The 14,087-nt window shown below is 38.8% G+C and overlaps 1 protein-coding gene across 1 annotated transcript in view; it reads right to left on the bottom strand.

The window, feature by feature from the left end:
- VPS39 (vacuolar protein sorting 39 homolog (S. cerevisiae)) overlaps window positions 1-13,300 on the bottom strand; it is a gene marked incomplete at its 5' end in the record, with an annotated part of 19,697 nt that extends 6,397 nt beyond the window's left edge. The window contains 16 exons of the mRNA XM_010018510.1: window positions 189-262; window positions 877-963; window positions 1,229-1,370; window positions 2,084-2,227; window positions 3,062-3,204; window positions 4,328-4,457; window positions 5,253-5,373; window positions 5,745-5,865; window positions 6,379-6,562; window positions 7,767-7,859; window positions 8,564-8,662; window positions 9,894-9,988; window positions 11,034-11,076; window positions 11,883-11,947; window positions 12,369-12,401; window positions 13,235-13,300. Coding sequence (XP_010016812.1) covers window positions 189-262; window positions 877-963; window positions 1,229-1,370; window positions 2,084-2,227; window positions 3,062-3,204; window positions 4,328-4,457; window positions 5,253-5,373; window positions 5,745-5,865; window positions 6,379-6,562; window positions 7,767-7,859; window positions 8,564-8,662; window positions 9,894-9,988; window positions 11,034-11,076; window positions 11,883-11,947; window positions 12,369-12,401; window positions 13,235-13,300 — 1,640 coding nt within the window. The remainder of the gene's footprint in view (window positions 1-188; window positions 263-876; window positions 964-1,228; window positions 1,371-2,083; window positions 2,228-3,061; window positions 3,205-4,327; window positions 4,458-5,252; window positions 5,374-5,744; window positions 5,866-6,378; window positions 6,563-7,766; window positions 7,860-8,563; window positions 8,663-9,893; window positions 9,989-11,033; window positions 11,077-11,882; window positions 11,948-12,368; window positions 12,402-13,234) is intronic.
- Window positions 13,301-14,087: the final 787 nt, after the last annotated feature.

Raw genomic sequence — 14,087 nt, 5'->3', positions numbered from 1 at the left:
TGAGGCAGTCCTGCCCATGGCAGGGGAATTGGAACTAGGTGATCTTAAGGTCCTTTTCAACCCAAACCATTCTATGATTCTATAATTGGATTTAGCATTAATACATGGCTTCTTACACTCAGTTCTCCCATTTCTATACAATGCATTAAGTATCGTAATGGCAAGGTGCCTGTTTCAACCACACTTACTTTCAGTCCATCTTCAGGAAAATCTCTTAGCACCCAGACAGAGTAGGAAAACACCAAGTGCAAGTTTTCTGTGCCTGGAATACAAAAAGCAGCAGTGCTGAATGTTAAAATCCTAAAGATCTACCTACTCACAACACATGCAGATGCTTTCAGAGCCAGCAAAGTTTAATTCACAGAATCTGGTTTGGTTTCTTTCCCCACTCAAGTCAAGCAAATCACACATTCCAGGCTAGAGCCATAATTTCATTACTTTGCACACATGACTTCAAACAGAAACAAGAATTAGCTAAAATACTAAGCACCATCAAACATAAACAATTCAGACCAAAACCAAGTTAAGCTGTCTTAATCACATTTCAGAAGTCTTCCCTTACAATGTTTCTATTAGAGTAGAAAAAGCACTTTTTCACCTGTGTAATTTCCTTCAGTTCATTTTCAGCCTGCCAGTCTAATGACTTCTATAGCAAATGGCCAAATACTTCGTACCAGTAGTAAAGCACCCTAGTACTCAAACTAACTAGCATAGAAACTACATTATAGGTCATAACTTCTCAGTTATGACCTATGACAAGATGACAAGGATATCCTTTAGCTTGATATCCTCTAGAAAACTGCTGAACGGCAGAATAACCGCTGAGCCCAACCAGAATAACACCTTCACAAAAGCAATGCTCTCCTTCACACTCACCCAAATGCTGCAGATATTGCACTGTCCTCTCATGACCCTTCAAAGGTGAGTTAGCTTTCTTTGATTGATCCACCAGTACCTGTAATGCTTTTAGAACAACGCAAACATTCATTCCTTTGTAGCCATAAGTATTATTCCAACCCAAACCACAAAAAAAGAGCATTCTTCCTGTTATGCTACCAGAGACAAAACAAACTTTTCTTTTAAACACACAAACCAAATGGGTAATAGGAACAAAGAGTGATTTAATCACAGGACAGAACCAGACACAAAATCTTCAGAACACTGCCAGCTCACTGAAGGCAAAACTCAACGTTCCTATCCCTTCTCCCCACCCCAACCTCATACCTACCTTTCTCATGCAGACCTTTCTTCTCATACAGTATTATCAGCTCACTATATTTGTGTGCTTTCTTTAATACATGCTCACTCTCTTCAATATGGCAGTGATTGTTTTCCAGACGTAGCAATGGTGCCACCAGTGCTACATTTGTCTGCAAGCGAAAAGGGAGCACTTAAACATACTTGTAAGTAAACACACTTCCTAAGCTTATAGTAAAAAACATGGTGGGGGCAGGGAGGGGGAACAGAGGAAAAAAGCAGCAGCCTCACAGCATAAGAAATGAGCTTAATATCTTTCAGGCAAGGCTGGACGGGGCCTTGAGCAACCAGGTCTAGTAGAAGGTGACCCTGCCCGTGCAGGGGGAATGGAACTACATGAGCTTTAAGGCCCCTTCCAACCCAAACCATTCTATGCTTTTATGATCTTAGAGCACGGCCCATCTTCATTTCCATAATTTGTTGGAACAGAAAAAAAAACAATGTATCAGAGCTATTCCCCTTCAAGAATAGAGACCAGCTTTGAAAAACACTGCTGACAGCAAAGATCATACTCTCCTGCATTTAACAGTACAAGGCAACATGGGAAGTACTCATGATAACTTCAAAACGTGCAGGCATGGCCACTTTCTTTTGACAGAGGAAGTGACCAGAAACAAACATCTGCTTTATTCCATGAAACTACTTCCTGAACAGTAAGCAAACTAGCTAACACCAAAGTTTCACAGGTCATTTTTAGACCAAAGACAGATGGTTGTGTGAGAATTTCTGATGTAGCTCCTTATTCTCATTCTTAAATGTTTCGACCTGAAATTCCATCAGACTTTGCATGGTAAAGAAAAGGCCTCTAGGTCAGGCAGAAACTCACATGGAGGTAACACTTTAACAGGGTAGTATCAATGATTTGTAACAGCTTCTTTTTGGATTTGATAGTGGGTGTTCCTTCCATGAGGGGTGAGGTACTAGACTGATGGTCAGAATCATTTAGCTTCTTCACCAGCTGACTTCTTTTCTGCAGGACATCAAACAAAATTTTAACAGGAAAAGGCCATGGATTTCTCCACCCCACCTCAGCAAATACAACCCACCAAGTAAAAAATACTAAATTAGACCAAATCAATAATTTATTTTAATCAATTTTTTCCTAAAGAATTTTTATTGTTACTAACTATTCAACACATCGCCTTTCTAATCACATTCAAGTGTATAAATTTGGTTTGCAATTTTATAGTTCTGCAAGATGTCCAGAGTCTTGAGACAATCGTCAGAAGGAAACTCTGTTAACCTGAACAGAGACATTTTAGAGAAGTCAAGAGCCATTTAAAACATATGGAAAACACCTGAGATTTTGAACTACTAGGCACAAAACCCATCCTCCTTCAAGCACTCTAGTAAGAATGATAACAGAACAACTCAGATTCTAGTTACAACGAAATAAAGGGGACAGGAAGTTACAGTACCCACTGCCTCCTGTTTCACCTTTTAATGCATGCTTTTGACCTGTCTCCTGGATAGGGTGCTCTCCACAATAGTCATCAAACAAAAACTGAAGATCAAGATCTCAAGTCCTCTTCAGAAGAGTACTGGAAATAAAATACTGGACTCATACACAACTGGTCCATAAGTCTTCAGAAAAGTCCCACATGATGTCTCCCACACACCCGTGGGGCACCTTGTGTCTTCCAGTTTCCCTGCTTTCCCAGGAGCTGCTGCCATAGTTTCCAACCATGAAGACAGCCCACTAAGGCTAGCATGACAGAGCTGGAGTAGGCATACTGCCTCCTGCACAACAAAGTATGCTAAAACTAAATAAACCTACTCTAAAAACAGATATAGGAGCACTCACTTGAGTTAGGTAGTCTATCAGAGCTAAATGTGCCTTCTCCAGCTCTGCCCCAGAGAGCCCTGGCAGGGGGTTGGGATACTGTAGCTGTTTCCTGTAATCTGTGGGCAGGAGGTCAGGATACAGACCCATCACATGAGTGGGATCTAAGCAAAAAATAACTATTATTAGTAACCAGTCATAACATTATTTTTGCAAACTCCTTAAATGTATGCAAACTCCTTTGAGCAAGCTTAGCTTTTTAACAGAGCTGTTTGTAGTCAACCTGTATGTCCAGGTAACAAAATTTGCTGATTACAGAAAAGAAGCTAAAACAAGGTAAAAGTAGGAAGAGAAGGACTGTCTCAATGTTCAAGTACAAGTTCCAACCTTGTGTGCTGGCCAAATCTCAACACTAACAACTCTGACAGTAGGACAGGATTTCTAGGAACAAGCAATGTTTAAGATTTACTGTGCTTTTCAAACAAGAACTGAATAGCACCATCTGTGACTAATGAGCACCCATTTGCAAAGAGTTTAAGCAAATGCAAAATTACTGCCCTCTAATTTAAGTTCGAAGTATTTTGAGTTCTCAGTCCTTTTCTTTCATTGTAGTTTCCCAAAGTAAATACGACATTAAGTGTCATCAAACCAACTAGTAGTTCCAGGTTTAAGTGCACAACGGATGTGCTGTCACCAAGAAAAGACTCTCAGTCTAAAGCACTATTCTATGGTACATTCCATTCTTCATACTAGGATTATCAGAAGAATGCATGAACCAAAGGAATAGCAACAGAGACTATTTTGACTTGAAAACCACAGAAAAGTTTCCTGGCTTCAGAAATTGGTCCATTAAACAGGAAACAGGGTTAAAGGTCCTCAGTTTGGTCAAGTCCAAGGATTTATCCAATCTACAAATGTTCCTATTTTTCACTCCAAGCTACAGGTAGGGTTTTGGCAGCTGCTGAAACCCTCAACTTCAAGGACCTGTGTACATGCTATGCACACCGTAATAGGCCACAATACAAATATATTCTACACAGAGGGGAAATTCATGATTTAACTCACTGACTGAATTTGACTAAGTACTGTAACCAGTTTCACATAAAAAAAGAAAGACATTAATAGTTGCCTAGGCTATTTGTCATACACAGGGGACTGGTCTGCACAAGACACCACTGCTTTAAAGCAAAACAGAAAAAAAAAAAGCCCCACCACACAATAAATAGTCTGTGAGTTTCATTTCTTTTCTCCTAACCTAGGTATTTCAATGCCAACCCAAGCATTTACCTGTACCAAGCTTGGCAAAAACTTGCATGGATTCATCAAAGCGCTTTTGGCAGAAGAGGTTGAAGGCAAAGAGGTTCTTTATGTGGTGAATTTGTTGTCGCTTCTCACTATCTGAATCATCTTTCATTTCCTACACACATACAAATCAAGAAACATTAAAAACTCCTGGGCCTTGTAAATGAGAAGGAACTCTAGAAATAACATGCGTGTTACCCTTTGGAGAGAGTGAGAAGAAAATCTTCCAAAGTGAACACCTCTGACAGTGATTCTCAGATGCTATGCTTATTGTGTCACTGTGATAACATGGAAGGTTTGAAAGCTACTTCTGGTTATCTTATACACTCACTCTACCACAGCATCTATCTCTTCACTCATTTGCCTTTTCTATATTTTTTTCAAGTTAGCAATACAAAATGCAGTTAATTCATTTTATGTAGTTCCAGGAAAGTTTCCAGAAACCAGAAAAACTTAAAACAGTAAGAGCAATATAATTAAAATAAATCTGCTTCAGCATCTCTATGAAATTGTTACTTTCAAGGAGTAATACAGAGGGCTATTACAAAACAATGATCATTTGACAAAACAAAACAGACAACTCTGAGCAAAACTGTTTACAAGCAGCCCAAAGTCAGCCTTTGAAGTCAAATTCTAAAAGAAGGTAACCAACTGAACAGCTGTGAAAGGTAATCTTTCACATACAAGACAATACCTCAAAATCTAAACCACAGTAGATGAATATGGAGAAATGGCAGCACAAAACCAAAACTTCACTCGAAAAAGACTAGAGTTTACCAGTTTGTGCCAAGTGGAGAGTAGGAAGATTAAACTCTCTGGACTAGCTACAATCAAGCTGAAAGCAAACATCCTTCTGCGTGCTTCTGCACAAGTGCATCTGCTGCAAACCCAAAGGTTTTTGACTACTCACTGCCAATTGCAAAGCCAACTCAAATTGCTTGTCCTGCAGAAGCTGCTGGATCTGTGTAGCTATGGACACCGGAATAAGCCGCCAAACGAAGTGATTACTTGCCACATATATAATATTTGTGCTGTAAACAAGACAAAAAGGTCAGTTACTAAGTTCCAGCACTAAGAAAGAAGCAATACCCTATCTGGAAAAAACAATCCTGGTTAATACACACATGGCTACACACAATCAGATACAAGGTAACTTCAGCAGTATTCCAAAGCAGAAAGAAGAATCTATCTCTGGTGATCAGAAATTCCCAAAGACACACAACTCTGTCCTTCACTCCTCAAAGCATGGCCTCCACTCATCTGTTAATCAAAAACAACGGACTGCTTCAATGCTACTGCTTAAGCTAAGGGAGTTAGAAAAGCTCTTCCTCTCCAGGTTTTTCAGAGTGTTACCAAACACTCAAACAGCCCAGCAAAAGTAATAATCAGTTACACTCAATACCCTCCAGAGGTGATGAAGCGTGGTCTCTGCAGCTCAATACTCTGTACCAACAGCCGAGGTTCAAAAGTGCGGATCTCCACATACCTTGGCAGAACAGCAATTATGTAGGGAGGCTGGTGTTCTATTAGTGAAAAGAATGAAAAATCTAAGTTAATTGTTCTCAAGTATTCCTCAAAACGAGCCACGACTTAGTAAGGCTTCTCCTTTTTTTTTTGTTTCCCTTCCCCCTTGAAACATGTTCCTTTTTTGCTTATTAAAACCAAAACCCAGTACTGAACATTGACAGCAATTTGCTAAGACTACCACTTTTTGTTCATCTTTCAACATAAGGAATTTCTGTGACACTCAGGTGCCCAGGAGAACTACAATGCTACATTTCAAATCTTGGCCCTTTATAAAAGACACACAATATGCCTATTTTCTGAGGAGACAGGCATACAGACTACAAGCATGGAAGGGGAACCAACGAAATAAACTTGAGGCCTTCTGTAGAGTACAACTTGAAATACTTTAGAAAAATCTCACACTCCAAAACCAGCTAATTTCCAAATACTGGGAATGGAACAATTTTATCATATACAGAAAAGTGAAGACGGAAAATTCTCTAATATCAAAATTCTCTGCTAATTCTCACCCATGGCTATAGGAATATCTGTCCAATTCAAGGCACATTTCTGAGTACAGACCCCGTCTTCATTAAGCACAACTGTTAGATCATCTTGGCCAACTGCAACTTTTCCATCTGCTACAGGAGCTACTAATGGTTCCAGCTGCTTCCCTGTGGGAAACAGTTCTTTGATGGATCCTTTTCCATCCACCTAGGATGACAAAGAAAACAAACAAAGCCGTACTTCAAAATAACCTTTATATCAAAGCTGCATAAAACCAAAGTCAAAAACCTCCTATAGGAATTTACAACCCAGACTACTCACTAACAGGGCAAGCGCAATTTTAAAGAGTAGCAATAAAATTTTCTGCATATCATCATTTATCTGACTTGTACATCATTTGGAAATCAATAATTAATACTTTTGTGTCTGAGACGATGTAGTTCTGTTACTATAACCACAGCTGAGCACATAGATCATGGTTTATAAAATGCATAGCGCAGTGGCAACATCAGTTAAAAATGTCCAAATCATAATAAAACAACAGCTACGCAGCAGAAAACAATACCTAAAAACATAGGGAGGGAGAGTGTCCCTATTTAAACAAGGCCATTCAAAGATGGGTCAAGTCAAGCATCAGAGCCAACCCAAAGCAGACACTTGGACAGCTGCTTGAGCAGCTGCACAACTCATCACTAGAACGGTGGGAATCAACAACTAGGAGCGCACTGCAGAAAGGCATCACTTTCACGAGCAGTGTCAGTTTGAAGTGACTGTAAAAGTTACTGTGCAGATTTCCTGTTGACTACAGATCAGTGTTTCCACCCATGTACATACATCTACACATGTGCAGTGCACTTCATCTTCATCTCATTTTCCTATAATATTGCAGAAGCCAATTGTAAAACAAGTAAAGAGAATCAAATACAGCTGTCAAACAAAGCATAAGCGGAAGCTGCAATACCACATGAATGACAGTAAGATTAGAGATTTTCAAACTGAAACAACTACAGTTCAGAAAGAGAATGAAAAAATGGTTAAGCTTGACTGTTTGCCAGGTAATATTATTGCTCTTTTTTCCTCTTTTAGAGCTCTCTCCTGTCTTAATACATTAAATAAAATGCCACTTGAGCTTGCACAGACTGTTGCCAAACCAAAATATATCTTTTCTGATGCTGCTTTCTGCAACAGCTTCAAACACTTGCTTCAACAGCAATAAACAGACGATCACTTCCTGACTAAGCATGTTTAAAAAGATAGTCTTAGGCTGCCCTTTCCAAAACTACATATGGCAAGTGTACCAGATGCTGATTTTCATGTCTGTTAGCTAAAACCCTGAACACAAGAGCAGTCCCCGTAGCGTCTACAGCTCTCCAAATCTTCTTAAACACTGTATTCCAAACCCCAGTCTTACCCGTATCAGGTAATAGTCCCTCTTAAAGCCTACACAGATTGAGTTCTCACACCAGGCCATAGACTTGGGTACATCAGGTACACTGAAGTCCCCCTGAGGAAAACAGAGAAAATGGGATAAAATGGCTGTTACAAGAGAAAAGCAAAAGTCAAATCTGGCAAGAGAGACTGTAACAGGCTGCACTGTTGCTGACAGTGTATTCCCCACCATACATGCCCGATTTCTGCTGCTCAAGGAATAGCAGTATTCAACTAAAACACTAGATTTGTGCACAGTAAAGAAGCATGCTTTGATTTAGCTGGCACCTTGCTAGAAAAGCAGCATAGATGAAAAATTCTCTACCTATTTCTATTGGTTATTTTTATCATTCTGATATTCAGAAATTCAGTTCCCTATGCTTGTTGTCAGTAACCACCTTCTGACTTGATAACATACCTATAAAACCTTGAGTAGAAGTGGATCCAGTTCCACAGTGTCACTGTCGGGCATACATTTATAGAGGCTGCACACTAATACATTTCACTGACCTACAAACGCACTACAACCAGAATGTTAAAATATAGAACACAGCTCTTGATTTAATTTATGAAACCTTATTAATGCTGTTAATTGTGATTGTATCCATATATTTTCATTTTTATTTTCTGCTTCATTATTAAATCACTGCAGAACCACCCAGAGTCAATGCTCTGAAAGTCAGTAGTGCATCTGAGTACAAAGGACTGCATAGCAAGCAGTAAAGAGCAACTCCACTCCTAGTTGATGCATGTTATGACTACAGAAACAACACAACTCACCTGTAGTTCATGGAACTCTCTGTCCTTCCAAAAATAAAGTTGTAGCTTCTTCCGCACTGCCACACACATTCTCAGCACCTCTTCCCCTGAATCTGACTGCTGTGAAAACAGACAGGCCTAACTCATAATCACTCATAAACTAGGAGGCAAATAAGATAATAAAAAGCCAACAGAATCCTCAGCCTGAAGCAAAGCTGTCAGCTGAAGAGCTGCTTTGTTCATCCATGTCAGAAGGGCATCCCCTAAACAAGGAAGCACAGTAAGAAGGGGGATAGGATACTTAAAAATGAACTTTGACAGGGATTGTGACACCAAGAAAGTAACAAAAAACAAAAGAGCACCAAAGACACACACACACACAAAACAGAAGAAAAGTAAACAGCTATCAGTCCAGCCCTGAAGCCTAGGATAAATAGCTTGAACTCCATGTAGTATAGGAGATGGGAGGAAAATGGAACAATGCGAAGACTGTGTTATACTGACAAATAAAAATATTAATAGCTCCTTAACATGCTAGCCTATTGGAAAAGTTTCCTGACAAGAAATACTGGCAAAGCTAAGTGCCTGTCCAAACAAAAACAAGGCACTTTGAAAGCACCTTTAAATCTGGTCATTACAAAGACATCACTAGTTTTAACACTTAGAAAACCCTAAGTACTTACTAGAAAATACTTACAACTAAGCTCCCGTGGGACAAAGACATAAAAAGTGATGAAGACCACTAAGGCATCTCTTCTGATTATGACATGGATAGGCTGAGAAACTCACTTGGACAGAAATGAGTTACTTAATAAACCACAGCTTATGAACCGAGAATTGCTATACCTTATGGAACCATTCTATGGCCTGAATCTAACACAACTGCCCTGGGACTCCTTGGGCCAATACAGTTTAACAGAAATGAAAATGTAACAAAAACATTGGTTGGAGATGCCTGGCCATGGGAACCAATATGAGTTAGTACACTGGTGGTTTAAGGGAAGGGAATGGCTTTTATACTGAAAAGGATCTTTCAAAAAAATCAGTCAGTCAAAGTTACTACAGGGTAAAAATACCTTTATTTTTTTTATCTGGAGGTAAAATGCTATAACCGCAAAAGGCAAAGGAAGATACATTATGAAGCACAGGAAGAAAATTAAGATAACTACATTAAAAATTGTTGCCTTAAGCAAAGCTTCAGGATCCAGTAGGTACTAATTTTAAATAATGGCAGTACCCAACCAAGTTGCAAGTAACACAAAATTAACAAACATAATCTATAAAGCAACATAAAAAAAGTTATCCTCATTACAAACAGTAAAGATGTGCGCTGTTGTGTTCCTCCCCTTACCTGAAGATCACAAGTGAAGAGAGATGCACCTTTTGCCTTGGAAACCGTGGTGATTTGTTGAAATGTCAACAGGTCATGGACATAAATGTTATTTTCTGGTTTAAACAAAAATCCTATTATTATTATTCAATATTTGATACATGTAGAGCTCACTGCTAATTCAAATAAGTTACCACTTTTTATGTTACCATGAAAAGAAGAACTTGTGAAACTAAGAGCTGCAAGAAAGGAAAAGGAATGTTTTCCCAAAAGCTGAAAAGTGCTAAAGTACATTCAAATACAAGACAATAAATGCAGAAAAGATGACTAATGCCAGCTTTGGTAAAATAACATGAAGGAACTGAGAACAAGTGCTAACCAAGCAGAGGAAGTGGGAGAGGAAGGGACAGAAAGCAGGCCAGAGTACAGCAAGTTCATGATGGAAGACTCTATGAACAAAGACCATTTTGAACTGGCTCCTGAAATTAGTGGAAAGTGCACGATTGCAAATGGAAGCTACTGTGGTCAAGCTTTTGTACGCACGAGGACGCAGGCAGCAGAAATCTACACATGCTGGAGGCGGAAGAGCCGGGACTTGGGAGATCATAAAGAAGGGAGTAGCAACATAAGCAAAAAAAGACATAGGAAGATCATAAGGTTAAACAAATACAGCCAGATACAAGCAAACCAAGATCTTCCACAAGATGGTAAAAGATCACCATCTGCATATAAACAGAATTTAGTGTAACACATCAACAGTAAGTTTCATACATCAAACAAGTCAAACATACATCAAGCAAACATTTTAGCCGCTATCATACAGTACACAGACATACACATGCACATATGTATATGTGTATACACACATGCCAGTACAGACAAATTATATATCTACATATTGTAGTGCACAGATGTATTTTTTCATTTTTAGTCGCAAAACTTAGTGTTCATACTTTACTATCCAAGCTGGCTTATGACAAGAAAGCTGTTTCTCAACCTATGCTGCATAATGCTCCTCTACAAGATGAAAAAGCCTAAATCCTACACAATGACTTTTCAACAACTAGACTACTATGCAGATGTGTGGAAAGGGTGCCACGTTCAGCAGAGTAACTGCATCAAGAAGAGTTCATTAAATATTCAAATGTTTTCTTCACTTACCTAATAGACTGACCAGAATTTTAAACTGAGAAACAACATGAATCTGAAATAAAGAATGTTATTAGTGACTCCATGCATAAACAAAACTTCTGAACACAGCTCAATTATAGACAGCGTAAGAAAATGCATCTTAGATACTCTCAAAAATAATGACAGCAGCAAGACAGCTATCTATGCACAACCTTCCTCCAGCTACTGCAACCTCTTTTCACTTACACTCAGTTTTTACAAGCTAGCACTTAGAGCCTGCAACCTAAGCTGGTAAAAATATGCTTTAAGTGGTATGTTACTAGTACAGAAGTACTTCTAACGGACATGCAGAGTACTGCTGAAACAGGCTGCATAACCTTTGAAATGCTTTCCTGAGTATCAAAATAATCAATGAGTGAAAGTTCTCAAAAAGAAAAAAGTAGTAGTAAGATTGGCAGTAGATAATCAGTTACTTCAGTTCTAGGTATCAGATAAGAGGAATTACATTCACATTCCTATAGCATTTTATTCAGGAGCCAAATTATGTATTACAGTCTGTTGGTGTATTACCAATATTTTTTAAAATATTCTCAGTCAAAGCAGCTGAAGATTTACTGCAAACAACAGCATTTCCATAAGCCAAAAATAAAACTGTAACCTCCAATTCTTTGCTTTCTGCTTTAGCAACCAAACCAAGCATATTCCTATTACAGCAAGAGTGGGCAAAACCACCAGGCTGTGCCTCCTCAGATGAAGCTACAGGTTCAGGGAAACTCATTGTTAAGTCTAGCAGAGATTCCAGAAGTACATTTGATATTTCATTTCTTGGCTGAAAACACTGGAAAATGGTCCCCACATCAAGAAGATGGTATTTCCTACCTGCTGGATCTTCTTTGAGAAGTTCTTGTTAGATTTCTCTAGCGTCACTTCAAACCTATTGCAACCTACCAGAAAGATTTGAAAGAGTATGTAACTGAAATTGCCCTTCGGTTTATGACTCTACCTTACACTAGAGAGACTACAAAGAATTATGAAAGCAAACTTGGCCATTTAACCATAGAAGAATGACTCTTCTAAAATATTCGTGCTATCTGCTACAAAGTCAAGTAAAAACTTAAGTTACACTTCTTGTACCCATCCAAGGGCCTCATCAAGAGTTACATTTTTGCCCAGCTGGAATTTTACATTACAAGAATTACATTTAAGCATTTTGAAACCCAGAAATACAAAGATACCCATAAAGACTTTATCCACACCAATCAAATATGAACAATTTAAACTGCTAGGGAGCACATCACTGCAAAGTAGACAAGGAATAAACACTACCACAAGGGTTTAAAAGGAGTTTTAGGGATAAAGACTTACAGACACTTTCTGATGACATAACCTCTCCTGGCATTGATGCAAAAAAGGGGGAGAAATTTACCATGTGAGATAAGACACTACAACTCAAGACTAGCATGCTCTGATTGGAACAGATGGCCTACAAGTTTCAGAAAAAGCAAGCTGAATTCGGTGTCTAGAATCTAAGTAGCTACAAACATCTCTCCAAGAGCTGATGAACTTGGAAACAGATGTTTGGCTTTTTCTCTCCTGTCCCACACTACATGACATTACAGTGTTCAGGGACATAAGTTTCTACGTAACAGCAGATAAGGCAAAATACAAATGTGTTTAGTGAAAATCGATTTTAACTAGACCAAAAATAGAACAGTCCTATTTGTGGCATCTCTAGAATAGACTGAACACTTATGACTGTCAAAGATACAGGGAGAAGAGTAAATACGTGACAGAACCAGTTAGAAGGGATCCCTCTTCCCCATGCCTTGATGCTCATGGGCCCACTGAAGCAAAGCTGCTCTTTCACTAATCCCAGCCCTTCATTAACAGAAGGCAAACATCAAACATCTGGCAACTAGCACACTGCACTGCTTTTGCTCATGTTTCTGCACTGTATTCACAAAAATTACACTGACTTGCTATAAATTCAAACATATGGAGACTTGATATAAAACATACTTTAAAACAGAAAAAAAAAAGCTGATATTTCTTGCATATCTGATAAATGGTATGTGTACTTTCACCAAAGATGCCACATAAATATTCATTAAACTCTGTGTAGGAAAAAAAACAGCAATAAACATACTTGTGTTAACATCACTACAACTTCTTAAAGTTCAGGAAATAAAAACAACAATCAACTTTTTGTGCCATTCTTAAAATCAACTTACCTGTGTCTTTCTTGATCCTGTAAAGCAGAAGATGCCCTTGTTTGGTACCTACAAGGAGCCATTCCTCTACAAAGACAGGGGAGAAAAGGAGTCTAATTAGTTTCCACAAAAACTGCCCTTCCCAGTCAACTTGCATTCATCAGAACACTTGGAAACTCATTTCAAATATCAAAGAGGACTTCCTGTGGTGACTACAAGCATGTTTCCTTCATCATCTCTCTGGTGGAAGTAACTTTCCTTCTCAGGAAAGGATGGCCAAAGATCAAGGAGTAAAACAGAGTACAGCCTAGACATCAGATCCTGCTTGTTGATACAAAGGTAAAGAAGCAAACCACTGCATCTTTTGTGCAATCATGAAAGGCAACAAACACGTGATGTATTCAGACAGGAAACAATGCTGCGTAACGAGAAAAACTGTCAGGAAAAAAACAAGGAGTTTTATGCGAGTTTGTTTGGGTTTGGGGATTTTTCCCAATGGTCAAGAGCTCTCTGAAACAGTCAGCAATGACTGGAAAGGCAGTGGCAGCTATGCTTTAATGGCATTTGCATTGCATAGACAACCAACAGCCATTCAAAATTTACAAGAGAGAACCTTTTTATGTACAAACTCGCAGGAGAGTTTGTACATAAAACAGAATAACGTGATTAGAAGTTCTGCTGAACTGAACTTCAGCTACAGATGCCCGTTTATGAATTGTATGTGCTTATAGATGCATCTACTACCAAAGGATTGGAATACATGTAGATATTCAGTCAAAGAAAAGAAGAAGCCTCTGAGTTTCTTTATGTGCTGTAAATAAGGACATCCTGCTTTATGCTGGTTTTGTGTAAGAAGTTTCACATCGTTCCTATA

The sequence above is a fragment of the Nestor notabilis genome, unplaced genomic scaffold, assembly GCF_000696875.1.
Source record: "Nestor notabilis isolate BGI_N333 unplaced genomic scaffold, ASM69687v1 scaffold3547, whole genome shotgun sequence".
NCBI lineage: Eukaryota > Metazoa > Chordata > Aves > Psittaciformes > Psittacidae > Nestor > Nestor notabilis.
Note: the sequence above shows the minus strand (reverse complement) of the source record. Positions and strands in the feature narration are given on the sequence as shown.